Source organism: Lepus europaeus, chromosome 4 (assembly GCF_033115175.1).
Source record: "Lepus europaeus isolate LE1 chromosome 4, mLepTim1.pri, whole genome shotgun sequence".
Classification (NCBI taxonomy): Eukaryota; Metazoa; Chordata; class Mammalia; order Lagomorpha; family Leporidae; genus Lepus; species Lepus europaeus.
This window is the reverse complement of record NC_084830.1, coordinates 43,136,138-43,153,418: the sequence shown is the minus strand read 5'-3', so window position 1 is coordinate 43,153,418 and position 17,281 is coordinate 43,136,138. Positions and strand designations below refer to the sequence as shown.

Genomic DNA, 17,281 nt, shown 5'->3' with positions numbered 1-17,281 from the left:
TCATTTTTTTCCCATTAACATCAACATAGCTTATGTAAATGATTGCCTAGTTCCAATTAATGAAGACTGGAATAATGAAGTCTTATGTATTAATTTGTTGTCTTTTAGATTATCATCTGTGGGAGGCAGATCATCTGTAGTTATTTGTCTCAAAGCATAGAACTGAAAGTCGTTCAGCATTACATTGCTCAAGATGGACAGGCTGTGGTTCGAGAACATTTTGACTGCCTCATGGCCAAACAGAAACTGCCTTCCTATGTCCTGGAAAACAACGAGCTGACAGAGCTGTGTGTGAAGGCCAAAGGAGATGAGGACTGGTCAAGGGACGTGTGCCTGGAATCCAAAGCCCCTGAGGATAGCATTGTCATTCAGGTAAGAGAAGTTGTACCGAACAGAGAGGAACAGCTTCAAAGCGGAAACTTTCCCAGTATGCCTTTACTTGCTATAGCGCTTTCAGTTCATTGTTAAAATGGCACATAGAAAAGGTTGGAGGTCTGAAATGACATCAGAGGGCTTGAATAGAACTCCTCAAACTGTTTCCTCCCCCTCCCACGACAACCACTCCTATAAGTTCCAGTATTCTCGCAGCCAAGACGCTGTCACTCCCAGGAGAGAGATTTCTTGAACGGTAATACGATGCAGCAGGGCTGGGGGCGAGGGAGGGTGGGGTTGGGGTGGGACTGTGGGATGGTGTTCACTCCACGCGAGGATCTTTGTGATGCTGTCTTCCTTTTTTAACTCTTCTGAATCTTCACCATCATCACCGTCATTCCTGTGAAGAACAAATCCTCCCAGTCATTCTCCCAGGAAGTCTTGTACCAACCGCTCCTTAGACAGATCCCTTCATCCTTATGGGAAGACTTGGCTTCACCAACTCACTGCACATTCTCTTTATGTCATAACGAAGTCTGTTTTTGCTTACTTGTCCTTTCTTTAATGGATTTTGTCTATACCTTTAAATTTTTCCTATCTTCCAAACTGATACTGTACGTGGACCTTATGCTGATTAAGTAGTGAGTTGTTTAGTGCATAACAGAGCGCTCTGCTCTCTCGTGTGCAGGTGCCATCTTCAAACGGCTCCATTATTTATGTGTGGTGCACAGTTTTGACTTTAGAACCCAACTCTCAAGTACAGCAACGAATGGTGAGTGCTTTCCCAATCCTAAAATACGGTATATGACCCTGACCTTCCCTGTTCTGAAATAAATTAAGGTCAGAGTGACCCAGGGAAGAGATTTATTACAAGTGCGTTTCAGCATCAAACAGCTGGAATACTGCAGCAAGGCAAATATGAAAGTTGTTCTGGCCTTTTATTTTTATAGATTGTGTTCAGCCCTCTGTTTATCATGAGGAGTCATCTTCCAGACCCCATTATCATACATTTGGAGAAAAGGAGTTTGGGATTGAGCGAATCACAAGTTATTCCAGGAAAGGGCCAGGAAAAAGCACTGCAGAACATAGAACCCGACCTTGTGCATCACCTGACATTCCAAGCAAGGTATTAGAAGCATCCTTTCCCTTTTCCTAAGAGAAATTCAGTAGAAACGGAACCGTGTGCTGTCGGGGAGGGGAAGCACACGCGGGGTTTTATGTGTGTTATCTGATGAGAATGTTATTTTAAAATTGCTTTGCCTAGTGTTCTCTTATCCTCTTTTGTAGTTTTAGATAAAATTCAGACTTGCAGATTACACTTGGAAATAAATGAAAGGTAATTGGGAAATTTAGATTTAGAATTAGATGTAAATGATTTCTGAAGTGAAAAAAAGAGATGCCTAGAGATCTCACCCATGTTGGAGGCCAGGGGGCGGGGTGAGAAAGAGGAAAAACTCGGACTCAGATCCTCTCAAAGCTGTGTAGTAAGTTCCTAAATTACCCTAAATTGACTCAATCCTACAAAACCATATTGGTTTATAATACATTTGTTGGTAGATATTGTTCAATAAACTATAGACCACCTTATAAAGCTGACATCATTCTTGTATTTTCTTTCCACTTCCTAGAGAAGAATATGATCCTTCAGATTGTGCAGTTCCCATCTCAACATCCCTCATTAAGCAAATAGCCACCAAGATACAGCCTGGAGGCACGGTCAATCAGATTCTTGAAGAATTCTATGGAACAGAAAAGTCCATTCAACCCATGTGGCCCTATAATAAGAAAGATTCTGACAGGTGACATTCTTTGGCAATCTTTTTCTAAAAACATTTCTCAACATTAAGAAATGACTTTTCACCCACCAAAACATTAGATAATAAATGGTATAAGAAAAAAAGAGACTTGCATGTATCTATAAGATTCTGACCTTTTGTCATTTTAGTGGACATATTTTATAGATTTCTGAAGTCTTAATCTAGCACATAATTGCATGAAAAATTGGCCTGTCCTACATGCAAATCTAGCATTGAATAACTCTGGTGAGAAGAGGTATCGCACAGTAAGATTGTGTGTCTGGAATCCTTAAACGTATTTCATGAATATTGAAGTCATCATATTTCATTGAATCTCTTGGATGGCATATTTGCAACAGGAATGAGCAGCTGAGCCAGTGGGATAGCCCAATGCGAGTGAAGCTGTCAGTCTGGAAGCCATATGTTAGAACCTTGTTGATAGAACTTCTACCTTGGGCCCTGCTTATCAATCAGTCCAAGTGGGACCTCTGGCTGTTTGAAGGAGAGAAGATTGTTCTACAGGTTCCTGCTGGGAAAATTATTATTCCTCCTAATTTTCAGGTACCATAACTTTTAAACTAATATGAATTCTTTTCTCTCAACAACTACATTTTATTCTGAGGTTGCATTTATGATCCTAACAGAACGAATCAGTTGTGGAAAACTGCCCTCCTAGATGCATACCTAAGGGGTATGGAATGTTCTTTGATATTCAAAGACTTTTCAGATGTCTTTTTTTCCCCATCAGCAGTATTCATGCTTGAGCTATTATTAAATTTGATACCTTGTACTAGATACATTCTCATTTCCATCGCATGCAGGATATTTGACAAGCATTAGGGTTGGTCTGCTCAGTACAGAGCCATATTGTGTGCTGAGATGCCCACTGGATGCTCTTTATGGTTCTTCTGGAAATTCTCGGAGCCCTGCAAGGTATTTAGGATTTCTGAGCAACCGTTTTCGTCAGGGCCTTTTTTCCTTCCTAGGTGAACTTGGTGTCCATAATTATGAATGCTGAGCCGGTTGATTAGAACAACATGGACTCAGTCATGACCCAGGGAAGAAAAACCTTACTGCAAAACAAACTTTCCCAGGAAAACTTTATATTCTATCACAAGAGAACTTTCATATGGCTAGCCCATTTCAAGAAGACACGTAAATCTATAAGGAAGTAGAATAAAAGGAACTTTTACATAAAAGGTTTTCCTGATAAAAAACAATTTGAGTCGTTTTTTTAAAAATTCCAGTTCCTAAACATCTTTATTCAATTGCATTCTTCCTCTTTGTACTTTAATAATCAGATGATGTTACTTTATGGAATTGGAATGTTGACCTATATGGACCTAATGTTGCATGTTATTCTCTTGTCAAATGAGATGAAGCCCTCAATTTTTAAGCCTTTGGTATTTACAGGATAGTCACCTTTTGGATATGGTTATTTCCCCCTTCCATAAATATGAATTCCATTGTAAATCCAAAAGGACATTGGGAATCAAAGTGAAATGTATGTTCCTATTACAAAAAGAAAAAGAAAAGTAAAAACCATAGAGGGATATTTGGTTGCCTTAGTAGACTTATTATATAATAAAAAAAATTCCTGAGGACTGAGGTAAAAAGTATCAAAGTTATGAAAAATACTTTATAATTGAGGTATTATTTTTCCAGGAAGCTTTTCAAATTGGAATATACTGGGCAAATACAAACACTGTGCACAAGTCAGTAGCAATTAAACTGGTCCATAACCTGACATCTCCAAAGTGGAAAGATGGAGGTAACGGGGAAGTCGTGACATTGGATGAAGAAGCATTTGTTGATGCTGAAATAAGACTTGGTGCTTTCCCAGGGCATCAGAAGGTAAGATCAGAGTCCATGTGGCTGGGAGGGGGACATGGCAAGGCATTCTCTTAGCCTATTTCTAAGGAATCTGTCCTTTTCTTCCTTAATCCCTTTTTGGTATTGCTTGTTCTCAGTAATTTATAACAGTGAAACACTTCTTAACTTCTTAGACCGCTCTGTTTTACAGTATTTTTTTCTTCTTCACCAGTGATAAAAGCTGTGTCACATAATTTATCCAATAACCACTCTATTTCAGAACTCTCAGCATTCACTTGATTTATAGTATGTGGTGGGGGATGTGCGGAGGTGGAATGAACTTACTCCAAAACATCCACGAATTGTACTTGGCCTGCTTTTGTAGAACAAGAAGTAGAGTTGCTAACATTCTAGCACTGAACACAAGGACAAAGGCTCTGCAGCAAACGTTCTGTCCCTGACAGGGGCATCCTGGGCAGAGAAGTGTGGATCAGTTCTGATTCTCCCATGGAACCAATGCTATAAGAGGGGGTTGAGTCCTTGAGTAGTGGACAGGCACCCCTGTTTTTTAGAGATATGGATACAAAAAACCTACTTAAGGAGGTTTAGTCACACAAATGGCGAATGCTTTCCAGCACATATAAGTCTATGAATACGAGTTAAATGAATAATATAGTAATAAGCAAGCATTCCGTTTTGTTTGGAAGTACAGTACCAGGTAGAGGTCTCCTGCTGTCCTTACAGTATGGTCATTATCTTCCAAATCTAGCTTCCTACCAGTGTGTGCCCTACCAGTGGTGAGGCAGCAGGCAGTGGCTCAAGCATGTGGATCCACACAGCAGATCAAGAGTGAGTTCCCAGCTTCTGGCTTCCGCCAGGCCCAGGCGAAGCCATGGTAGGCATTTGGGGAATGGACCAGGAAATGAGAGGTTTCTCTCTGTCTCTCTTTCATATAAGCAAAAGTAAATAAAAATTTCAAAACAGGACAGATACTTTATTAGAGTAGCCGAGATCAGAATGACCTTTCTCTGGGCAGGCGTTGTATTTTTGATGGGCATCTTTGAAGAGCCCTTTGAGAAGAGTTAGGGTTAATTGGTGACTTTGAAAAAATAAATTTCCCCGAGACAAGAACTTGGTCGTTCTTCAGTATTCAAGGCTGGTATCCATTTCCTCAAAGTTGTCTGGGCAACACATGTTTGTGCTCTGCTGGCCAAAGTACTGTAACATGGGTGTAAATGGCAAAGAGCTGTAAGCATGAATCACCCCAAGTTGAATAGTTGGGAGTTGAGAACTACCATCAAAACTGCGAGAAAAATGTTATAACATACAGTCAAATGCCCCATACCTCTAGCACCTCCAAAGCAGCCACAGCAAGTACTGAGTAAATGTGAGTGAATAAATGAACTGTCAGAAACCGTATTGATGTCTTATTATTCTTTACTAGTAACTCTCAGACTTTTTAGTCTCAGCACTAAATGCTCTCAAAAATTATCAAAGACCCCAAAAGGTCTTTTTTTCCTGTGGATTATATCAATATTTACCAAATAACAAATTATGACAAATTTTCAAAGCACAAGAATATGCAAGCATATACCTTCTTACCCATCTCAGTGATGACATGATGTGCCGTGTTTTGTGTGCTCATGAGGGAATAAAGAAGATAAATAATACTTTCTTATTATTCTAAAAGTAATTTTTACCTTGGGACCCTCTTTTCAGAGACCCTTATGGTTCCCAGAACACCCAGTGAGAACAGCCACTAGTCTGACCTCACCACCTACTGCATGGGTATCTTTAGGCAAATAATACCTTCTCTAAGCATCCGTTCCTTATGTAACACGGTAGGGCAATGAGGTGGTCCAAGCAATTTAGAGTGGCGCCTAGATCCACACACCCTGGCCTCCAAACCCAACTAGACCCTCTCTCATCTTTGTGACCATGGGCAAGTTACTTAGCTTCCGTGTGCCCCACCTTCCTGTTCTGTACAGTGGGGTAATAGTAACTCTCTTGCATAGGCTTTGTGAGGATGTTGTGAGTGAACACACGTAAAGTACTCAGAACAGGTAGAGTATAGTATAGCAACATGATATATGAGATGCAGATGTTATACCTTTGTTCTTCATGACTGCCATCATGGAAGGTCTCAGAACTCTCTGTGGCCCACAAGCAGTGACATGGCTGCTGTAATAAGAGTGAGTAGGAGGCAGCTGGATTGAACTCTGTGGTTATAGTGAGTGGCACTTGTTTACAAATGAGTGTTTTTTAAGTAGGTATTCTGTGATGTGATTTGTGCAATAACCAGAAAACAAGTCTCTTATCTGTCACTACACAGTAGCAACAAGAGCTGCCGCTTTGCTAAAGTACCCTAGTATAAATACCAGCCCATTGTCTTGGGCCAGGATGTTTTGAGGCTGAAATGAAATGCTTTGAATGCTGTGGAAAAGGGTAACATTGGTGCTGCTGCAGGCAAATCAATAGGTAAAATAACCTTTAAGAATAATCAAGAGGTTTTTATCCCTTGTAATATTGTCAAAATGACTCTCTCCTACCTTACCTTGCAGTTATGTCAGTTCTGCATCTCCTCCATGGTACAGCAAGGTATCCAGATTATTCAGATTGAAGACAAGACTACAATAATCAACAATACCCCATACCAACTGTTTTATAAACCTCAGTTAGCTGTCTGCAGTCCCTGTTCTGGAAAGGAGGTAAGCCGTCAAGCCATGGTCTCCTTGTCTATGTTAGGATAAATTAACAATACGTAGGATAGACTGTTTTAACCTAGGGCAGATAAAAAGCTACCGCTCAATATAAGTAAAGAGAAACTCACTTATTTTTACTGTAACCAAAAGCATGGATGTTCTGGTCAGTGCTTCCAAGGTAATTAATAAGCAGAAATCCTACAAAGCAGCTGACACACCACAGGACTGGTGCTGCCTGTGCCCCATCTGCTCGGAGGCTGCAGCACGGCCCACTCGCACACTTGCTAAACCACCAGCAGCGGGGACGTGGGCCTCAGGATGGGCTCCCAAGCCCCAGGAAACCAACATCTGCCTCCCAGGCCACTGTGCCTGGAGGAACCATCTGGACAGAAGGCTAGGGCCTGAACTGAGGCCCAGGCCTGGGAGCGGCGAGGTCTGTGTCTGCAAGGACAGTGGATATGAAAATGTACCAGCTCATCTCTGGTAACATTGCAGGGGCAGGATATGTAGACAAAATCCGGGAACGTTCAGAAGGATTTTTGATTCAGCTCTTTGTACAATTAAAAGGAACACTCTTTTAAAATATTAACATTAAATAAATATTAAAATTAATAAAATAATATTTTAAAATATTTTACGAGAGTAAGGAAAGATTTAGCGGAATTTAAAGACCAAATGTGCTATGTGATATGCTGTCATGTTGCTAGTGAAACTGTTATATAGGAAGGTCTTAGCCACCTTTTCTGCATTTACTGTTGCCCCTGACTTTCAGCCCCTGAAATTTATATTAGAATAAACAAACAGGCTTCAAATATTATAATGGGCTTGTGGTATTTATAAAAATGTCAGGCATTTCATCCTGATTCATTCATGTATTGATAAAATAAGTGACCAGAAGTTCCCAGTTGATTGCCCACCTGGGAAGTAGAGGTCAATGATATTTGCATTTTGAGGATTTGACCAGAAATCAGCATGTGTCTGATAATTTTCCTACCTCTCCCTACCTTAAAGTTTCTGGAGACACTGGATCAGGCTTCCCATGCTGCCATTTTCTCCTTTTTTAAATAGGCATAGTTTTGAGTTCCCTGAAGGGTATTTTGAGAGTTAAATCAGCAGGGGCTGTCATTGTGGCTTAACATGTCAAACTGCCACCTGCGATGCCAGCATCCCATATGGGCACCAGTTAGTGTCCTGGTTGCTCCCCTTCTGATCCAGCTCCCTGCTAATGTGCCTGGGAAAGCAGTGGAAGATGGCCCAAGTGCTTGGGAGCTTGCCACCGTGTGATAGAATCCGAAGAAGCTCCTGGTTCCTGGCTTCAGCCCTGCCTTTGTGACCATCTGGGGAGTAAACCAGAGAATGGAAGATCTGTCTCTGTGTCTCTCCCTCTCCTTCTCTCTATAACTCTGCCTTTCAAATAAATGCATAAATCTAAATGAAAAGGATGATCGCCCAGGAAATGAGCAGGCAGCAGTGCCTGATTTGCCTCTGCTCTCGGGGAGAAGGAAGACCCTGTTCTTCCCTGCAGCTAAGGAGTCTTCCCCCCTTTTCAACTCTAACCCTACTTCAGGTAGGTCTGAGATATTTTTTAAAAAAATATAATAATGGCTCTGGTGTTGTGTAGCAAGTTGAGCTACCGCTTGTAACACCTGTATCCTATGTCAGAGAGCTGGTTTGAGTCCCAGCTGCTCCACTTCTGAACCAGCTCCCTGCTAATGCATCTGGAAAGACTGCAGAAGACGGCCCAAGTGTTTGGGCCCCTGTTATCCACATGGGAGACCTGAAAGAAGTTCCTGGCTTTGGCTTAGCCCTGTTTGGGGAGTGAACCAGTGGATGGAAGATATTTCCCTCCCCCTCCCCCCTCCCCCTCCCCTCCCCCTCCCCTCCCCTCCCCTCCCCCTCCCCTCCTCCTCCCCTCCCCTCCCCCTCCCCTCCCCTCTCCCCTCCCCCTCCCCTCCCCTTCCCTCTCCCCTTCCTCCTCCTTCCTCTCTCCCTACTCTTCTGTCTTTCAAATAAATAAATCTTTTTTAAAAAGCAAACACTAGTCTAGTCCCTCGTCTCTCAGGGAGACTGTGGGACCTCAGGGAAAACCTAAGCTCCAGAGCTGGACAGCTGGCTTCTGGCAGGGCTTTGCAATCGAATGCCGAGTGCTCAGCTCCCTGGAAAGCAGTGTCCTCGGCTGCAAAAGAGGAGGTTCAGGTCAGGTATCTCCAAAGGCTCTTCTGAATTCTAAAATCTGGGGACCATGCCGTGAGCCAGGTACCATGTGGGATTCCATGTGAGGGCTGGGATCAGAGTTGGCTCCTCCCTCAGAATGAGCCTCAGACAGAATTTGTCTTCCAGCCCCGCTAACCTAGCCTGTATATCATGCAGATCTCTGCATGTCCCAGAACACTGCACCCTTTCAGGGCATCCATACCTGTCCAGAGGACTCCCTCCCCAGCACATGGCATTGCTACCACATGGCACCATGTTTGTAACACTGGGGAACCATGAGGACCTTGTGTCACCCTGTGTCACCTGTGTAATCCCAGCCATGATGCTTAGTCAGGGCCAAGCAGGCAGACCCTGTCCTCACTGTCATGAGGAATGGTGTCACAGGCTCACTGGTGGGAACAGCGTTACCAGCATTCCATGTCCCCAACCTGGCCGCTTTCTGAGAAAATGTGCTTACGGTTTCTTGGAAGGCATGCTTTAGAAAGCCTGCCTTTGCTGTATGACTGTAGTAAATGTGCTGTGTCTGCATTGTGTCTTTTCAGCATTTCCACGTTCCAGACAGTGCGACTTTTAGCATTTGCCCAGGTGGAGAGCAGCCTGCACTGAAATCCAGTTCCCTTCCTTGCTGGGACTTAATGCCTGACGTCAGCCTGTCGCTGTTGGATGCTTCGTTGCTTCAGAAACAGATCTTGCTGGGCTTTTCCCCAGCCGCAGGGGCCGACGGCCCACAGTGCTGGAGCCTGCCAGCCGTGGTTAGACAAGAGTTTCCCAGACAGAGCGTGGCAGTGCCCTTGGGGGATTTCAGGGAAAATGGTTTCTGCACCAGGTACTTTGCATATATGTGCGTGCCCTTCCTTGCTCCTCAGTATAGCTGTTTGTTGAGATGCCAAAAGAGACAGGAAAATAGTCACAGTGCTCCCCATGTGTAATCACGAGCTTTTATTTTTCTTTATAACGGCTTCTCGGCGTGTATACAATTGGTCAAGTGTCGTGATCACGGGTGGGTTGTCCCAGGGTACTCCGTGGGAGACTTCAGCTCCCGCAGCTTGTCCGCGGAAGACCGTGACAGCCGCAGCTCCTCGTGCTGGGAGAGCGCTTTCTCCTCTGCCTCCTTAGGCTCCACACAATGATGAGAAACAAGGGTTGAAATGTGAGAAAGTCAAATTGGAAAACCTTTTGATTTTCCTGTATCTTTCTTCAAAATGGAATTTTTCTCGAAAAGTCACTAAGAGAGATAAGTAAGATCAACACAAGTCACAGAAGGCTCCATGCTGCGGTTGTTTCTGCACGCAAGCTGCTCCGATTCCTGATTACCAATTATGCAAATGACAACCACAGAATCAAGCCCGAGTCGTGTAATGGTTTGTTCATCCTGGGCTCCCATTTGTGGTTGTTTTGCATGCAGTCCATCCTTTCTGCAGCTGTCAGGAATAACTTATTTATGGTGTCTGTAACAACTACAAAAGAAAACATATTGTGACCTTATGAGAGGTACCTGATTCTCATGATTATAAATTCATGCGCTTTGAGATTTTAGCCAGCCTAACTTTTTTCTTTATCTTTTTAAAATGACATACAGAAACTATACATATTTATGTCTTAATATATACACATTATGTAATATTATAGAGGTTTTTTTTTAATAGCATTTTATTTTATTTTGAAAATTGTGTTTATTTACTTGAAAGGCAGAGTTACTGAGACAGAGAAACTGATCTTCCATCCACTGGTTTACTCTCCAAACAGCCACAGTGGTTAGAGCTAGGCCAACTTCATCTGGGTTTCCCACATGGATTCAGAGAACCAAGCACTTGGGCTATCTGCTGCTGCTTTCCCTGGTTCCATAGCAGGGAACTGGATTGGAGCTGGAGCAGCCAAGACACAAACCAGTGCCCATGTGGGATGCCAGCATTGCCATCAGTGGCTTAACCCACTGTGCCACAACACCTGCCCCTTTAATAGTATTTTAAAAGATAGGAGCTTAACTCTAGTTCTCCGTAATGGTAAGGTCCTGTCCCCTGCACACAGCCTTTCTTCTCTCACAACATTTACAAACTAACTCTGTAGTGGAGTGATTATACTTGTATTCTGGCTGGAGATGTTGTGTATTGAGTTTAAGGAAGTGTGTTTGAAAGATGTGTGAACTTAAGCCTATAAAGCAAAACCTGTGTTTAAACTGAGAAGGGGCCAGTGTTGTGGCATAGCAGGTTAAGCCACCAGTGGCAACACCAGCTTCCGATATAGGCACCGGTTCAAGTCCCAGCTGCTCCACTTCTGATCCTGCTCCCTGCGATGTGCCTGGGAAAGCAACAGAAGATGGCCCAAGTACTTGGGCCACTGCTCCCATGTGGGAGACCTGGAGGAAGCTCTTGGCTTCGGTCTGACCCAGCTGTGACCATTGAGGCCATTTGGAGAGTGCACTACTGGTTGGAAGATCTATCTATGTCTGTCTCTCTCTCTCTCTCTCTCTCTAACTCTGCCTTTCAAAAAAAAAAAAAACTGAAAAAAATTTGAATCAAACTTCATTTGGAAATTAAGTTTAAAATTCTAAAAATTAGAGCATAATTGAATTTTCTCTATAAATATAAAGCTAGCTTTCATATTCAAAATATCAGACTCTGTTCTTGGCCCCCAGCTTTCTTGGCTATCAGAGGAAATTCTCTGAGGTTGGCTGGCCCACCTCTTTGAAAATTAGGCTGGCTGGGGAAAGAAAGGACTTTACTGTGAGCCCCACAGCCGTACTCCAAAGATGACTTCATCCCTTGCTGTCCCAGCCCCGCGTGGCTTTCCTCCCCTCAACACAGCAGCGCACAGTGGCCGGCATCTCCCCACACGCCGCCACCATGTGCCTCAGAGGACTACAGTCTGAAGGGCCAACAAGTAGGGTGGATGAGGTTGGGACAGAGGGCCAGTGGCAGTTTCTTTAGTACTTTACTGACCCCTTTTCATCAGTGTGAATGAAGGCCTACACTTGTCAAATTGTCTGTGCTCTTTGATTAATTTTGATGGTAAGTCCATGTTAAACTTTAGAGAATTTTTTTTCTTATTTGATTCAAAATACCATTTTGTAGTCTATAGATCTGGATAGGATAATGTCTCTGGGTTCATCATAGAGAGCAACGTATGCCCATGCAGGTGTTTTTTCTAACTCCAAACAATGCAGTTTGCTCCTGATAGTGACTTACAGTGTAGATCCTGTAAGTATCATTGTGACAGTTGACAACATTAGTAGCCTGCCTACATTTATAATTTAAAAAAAGAAAGAAAGAAAAACCTGCACCAGAATTCTCTAGTACTTCTAAAAGGTAGTCAGCGCCTCCTTTATCAAAATGTACTCAGCACGTGCGAGGAAGAAGAGAGGCCCCTGTGTGAAGAGTGTAAGGTTGTAAGGTCCGTGTGCATAGAGCAAAGAGCAGCAAAAAGCTTAGCAGGGGCCAGCTGTAATGGACTATAGTTGTCTTGGAGGAACTAGTTTTTTGTTTTAAAAAAGTAGTTACATTTCTCTAATATCTTATGATAACCATGTTACTCAGAAAAACCAGTAAGCATTTCATTAGTATATTGTATTAATAAATGAGAGAATGGCCTCCTTTTTCTGGAAAACATGTCCCCCGAGTTGCAAAGGAGAAGATATGTTCGAGTCCAGTGATTGTTCCTCAGCCATTCCTGACAGTGGACTTGATTGTGTTCCAGGGCTGTAGTGCTGACGTACCAAGAACACTTCGGAGTGACTTACTTAACCCTCTCAGAAGACCCTAGTCCTCGAGTGATTTTCCACAACAGATGTCCAGTAACGGTGCTTATCAAGGAAAATAGTAAAGGTATTTTTATAGCATTAATTCAAACAACACAAAGCTTACATTCTTTCCAGAGGTTTATGATTTAGTTGTTGCCTGTACCTCGTGAAGAATGTTTGAAAATATTATTCATCCTTCCTTGAGGAGTTTCTTTTGCCACATTATGTGTAATACCCCTAAGTCTTTGTCTTTATGGTCTAAGTCTGCCTATGCCTTTTTTTCTTCCATTTCAGATATTCCAAAGTTTGAAGTTTATTGCAAAAAAATTCCTCCTGAGAGCTCAGTTCATCACGAGCTGTATCATCAGATTTCCAGTTACCCAGACTGCAAGACCAAAGACTCCCTTCCTAGCCTCCTTTTGAGAGTTGAACTACCAGACAGAATAATAACTGAGTGGAGTGATGCCATCGACATCAACAGTCAGGGAATGCAGGTCAGTGAGCCGTGTGTATCCCTGCCAAGGCCCACAGAAAAATCCCCTTTTCTAAGGTTGTGTCAGTTTGGTTTTTAAACATGATTTTCTAAATGCTGAACTTGTCTCGGTGTGAGGCCACTTGCATATCCATTTTTACATCCTAATTAGGTTATAAATTCTCAGACACAAGTATTTGTCTCCAAAGTACACTATATAGCTATTTACCGGAGAGAAACACTTGGTAAAAGCAAGCCATCTTGGATCTGATCCAAGGTCAAAAATGAAATAAAATTGTTAGACTTCTTTATGTAGAAGGTAGTCCAGCTGTCTGGATTTTTGGATAATTATAATACCAGTCCTATATTAACTCCCTGTCTTAAAAATTCAGACATTTATATATGGTACATATTTGTTAATGAATAATATTATATACATTTAATTATATACTATAATAAGTTATGTACTTTTAAATGCGTATATATTATATAATATATGTGCATATATATTGATATGTAATATATGTGCTTTATATACACACACACACACACACACATATATATATATATATATATCTCCTAGTAATCCATAAAACTGTGAAAGTGTGAGTACAGTTCTTAAAACCGGAGCGAAGAAAATGTCCCAATTTGTTTCTGTCTTCCTCTGGGTGCTAGTGGGCACCAATGTCATTGAAAATGGCACAAGAGGTAGCCTGTCCTTTCTGCTACTCTTCAAATTTATCACTTTACGTGTATAATTCAGTGGCATTAAATAACATTTACAGTGTTGTACAATTACTGCCACTTGTCTGTTTGTGACTCACTTTCATCATTCCAAATAGAAACTCTGTACCCATTAAGCAATCACTTTTCTTTTCCCCTCCCCCTCACCCCCAGTAACCTCTGTTCTATTTTCTGTGTCTGTGAATTTGCCTATTTTAAGTACAGCAGATAAGTGGAGTCATAAAGTATTTATCCTTTTTGTGTCTGGTTTATTTCACTGAACATAATGTCTTCAAGGCTCACTGATGTTATAGCATGAATTAGAGCTTCATTCCTTTTTATGGCTGAATAATATTGTGCTATACTTTTTTAAAGCTCTTTTACATTTATTGGTTCATTTGGTCTCCACAACAAGCCTTGTGAAGTGGGTTCTCTTGTACTTGTAGTGGTTAAAAAAAAAAAAACATATTTTAAAGTGACAAATATATTTACAGTAATAGTAATGGTTATCATTTAATAATCACTCTATGCCAGGCCTTGCCCTAAGCACTTCCATTCTCATCTAACCTGTACAGCAGCCATACACAAATTAGGGACTCTCACGTCCACATTACAGAAGTGGAAACTGAGGCCTCCAGAAATGGCAGTCCAGGCAAGAGCCGGGGCCAGGGCCCTGCTGAAGCCCTGTGCTGCGTGTGTGGCTTCCCCGCCAGGGGCTCCCCGCCTCCTCGTCCCCAGTGCTCCTGGCACGTTCCTTCTTCTCTCTCAAGATCAAGTTAGAGCTCCCGGGAAGGCTCCTCCTGTAACATCTGTAACGTTTAATTGCACTTACTTCTGTGAATGGTTTCCGACCACGTCGAGATTGCTGGCAGTCAGATACTTGCTTCGTTCCTCCTCGCACCAGAGCGCCTGTCAGCACGGGGAGATCGCAGTAAACAGCGAATGAGTAAATGCATGGCTGCCTCCATGGAGAGACATGGAGGAGGCCAGGCCTGCCCTTGGGAAGCTGCCTCTCTCGGAAGCGCAGGGCGGGCACCCGGGCACCCGGGAGGCCCTGGCAGGAGAAGGGCTGCCAAGTGCAGAGCCTTGGGAAGAAGCCAGGCAAGACCATGATTAGAAACCGCACGCTGGAGAGGAGAGAAGTGAGGGAGGGGCAGATGACAAGTAGGCTTTCCAGGAGGGCGGCCATGAAGAACGTGAGATCAGCATGGGAGACAAGCTGGGCAAGGAGAGTGGCAGATAGGAGCGGGCGGATGCCCAGAGAGACAAATCCACAGCGCAGGCAAAGGAAACAGACTTTTCCAGAAGGGCCACTTCCACTTGCTTGGTGGGGGGAAGAGGCAAGAATGGGCACAGGTGCAGACAGATATGCAGAGTACTGGGGACGAGCAACCGATTGTTCTTCAGTGGCCATAAGTCGATTTGTGAAGTGTGGATGAACTGCTCTCCTAGGAGAGACCGGGAAGGAGGGGACGGCCTCAAAACTGGCGAGGGCCTGAGGGCCACGCTCGCCTGGGAGACCTGGCGTGAGTAGCAGTCCCAGCTGCTGGGGTGTGCTTTCCGTCTGCAGTGCTCACCTGCTGAACACCAAGAATCTGCTGGCCCTGTGCCCCAGGGGACGCTCCCGGTCTCGGTCATCTACCAAATAAAGATTGCAGGCTTTGCAAAGGCCCCTGCACTCCCCCGCATGGGTTGGAAGATTTTAGAAATCTTGCTTATATCTGACTGGGGAATTCTTTACAATGAGCAGTCTGCCTGCCAAACCGTATTTTGGGGATTCCCGTTCGCTGTAAATTTCCTCAGGCCTTTGTAGTCAAGGCTACTTCAAAGCTTAGCCGAGGTGCTCTTTCCCACACCCTTCCCGCCGCCCTCTGAGGACGTAGGCAAGCCTCCTGTTCCCGGACAGCCCGGAGAGCTGGGCGCCATATGTCCCGCAGGCGCGGCTTCCTTCCTCTCTTCACCCCCGGTGCTGTCCCACGGGCTGTGTCCTGAGGAAAGGAGTGTGTCTTGCACAAAACCTTCCCTCCATCCACGGTCTCAGGCCCCGGCAACACATTTCCAAGGTAGCATGCACAGGCAGAGTTTACAGGAAGAGAACTCCTTCGGTGGCCAGTCATCTGGGTCTCAGGACACTCCGTGTGGTGTCATATTTGAAGTGGAGTGGATATGTGGAAATGGCTTTATAATCTCCCCGAGAAGCGGTCTTGGAACCAGGAGTCAGGAGGAAGACCTGCCAGCCTGTGGCTCGCCAGTGGAGACTGGGAAGCTGCTGTGTTTCCCGGCTTCAGAGCTGCTCAGAGACACACTGTGCTTGTTCAGCTGAGCCCTGAACCTGGCAGGGCCCCTCATATCCCTACCTTGACACAGGGTGGTGGCCTGATGGTAGGGGGAAGACAGTCTTCAGGTTCTCAATAGATCAATACAAACAATAACTTTACAAAAATGATCATTTCAAGTCATAATTTGAACCTATCAGGGAAGTAGTTTAGAATCCTGCCTTAGTGTATGGGATTCCAATTTTTGATCATCAGAAACCTTTTTGTTGGAGTTTTGAAAACTTCAAAAATAAGGTACAAAGGAAACAGCCCATAAACATCTTGTGCCTGCCATGTTCATTTGATCAATAAGTACTTCTTGAATTCTGGATAAATGCCAAACATTTAAACTTGGTAGAAGGACTGTATAAAGTATGCTGGAAAGAGTGGAACATGGCCCTTGCCTTCAAGGAGTTTACATGGAAGGAGAGAGATTGAAGCAAGCAATCACATGGATAGTCGTGTTACTATAAACTCTGCTAGGAGACAGAGCTGCAGAGTAGGGGCCGGTGTCCTGGTGCACATGGAGTCCACTCCTATGATGTTGGTGTCCCATTTGAGCACCAGTTCAAATCCCAGATACAGCACTTCCAATCCAGCTTCCTGTGAATGCTCCCAGGAAAAGCAGGTGGCCCAATTGCTTGGGCTTCTGCCACCCATGTGAGAGACCTGGTTGGAGTTCCAGGCTCCTGGTCCTGGATTCAGCCTGGTTCAGCCTTGGCTGTTACAGCCATTTGGGGAGTGAACCAGAAGATGGAAAAATCTCTTTCTGCAACTATGCCTTTCAAACATAGAAACAAACCAATCAAGGAAGGGAGGGAAGAAGGAAGGATGGACGGAGGGAGTGCAGACTAGTTTGAGAGGTCAGGGAATATGTCTCTGGGTGCAGGCTTTGTGTCTGTGCCTTCACAGAGGAACAGACATTACGAAGACCAGAGGGTGGGAGATTTTTCTAGGCAAAAAGAGCTACAGATCTGAAGCCTTAGAGTTCCTGATGAAGGAAAAGGGGAAGGGAGAAGAGGCAGGCAAGGCAGTGAGAGCCTGGCAGGGGCCTGGCTGCCCTGTCCGATAATTTGGTTTTTATCTTAAGAGCCATAAGAAGTCATCAGATTGCTAATGAAAACTAATTTCCGAGCCAT

At 43.8% G+C, this 17,281-nt stretch overlaps 1 protein-coding gene across 1 annotated transcript in view; it reads left to right on the top strand.

Moving 5' to 3' along the window:
* VPS13B (vacuolar protein sorting 13 homolog B) overlaps positions 1–17,281 on the top strand; it is a 785,675-nt gene that overhangs the window by 733,542 nt on the left and 34,852 nt on the right. The window contains 10 exon segments of the mRNA XM_062188180.1: positions 109–372; positions 1,061–1,144; positions 1,323–1,498; positions 2,001–2,171; positions 2,528–2,729; positions 3,834–4,022; positions 6,542–6,688; positions 9,439–9,722; positions 12,590–12,717; positions 12,927–13,126. Of these exon segments, the coding sequence (XP_062044164.1) occupies positions 109–372; positions 1,061–1,144; positions 1,323–1,498; positions 2,001–2,171; positions 2,528–2,729; positions 3,834–4,022; positions 6,542–6,688; positions 9,439–9,722; positions 12,590–12,717; positions 12,927–13,126 (1,845 nt within the window).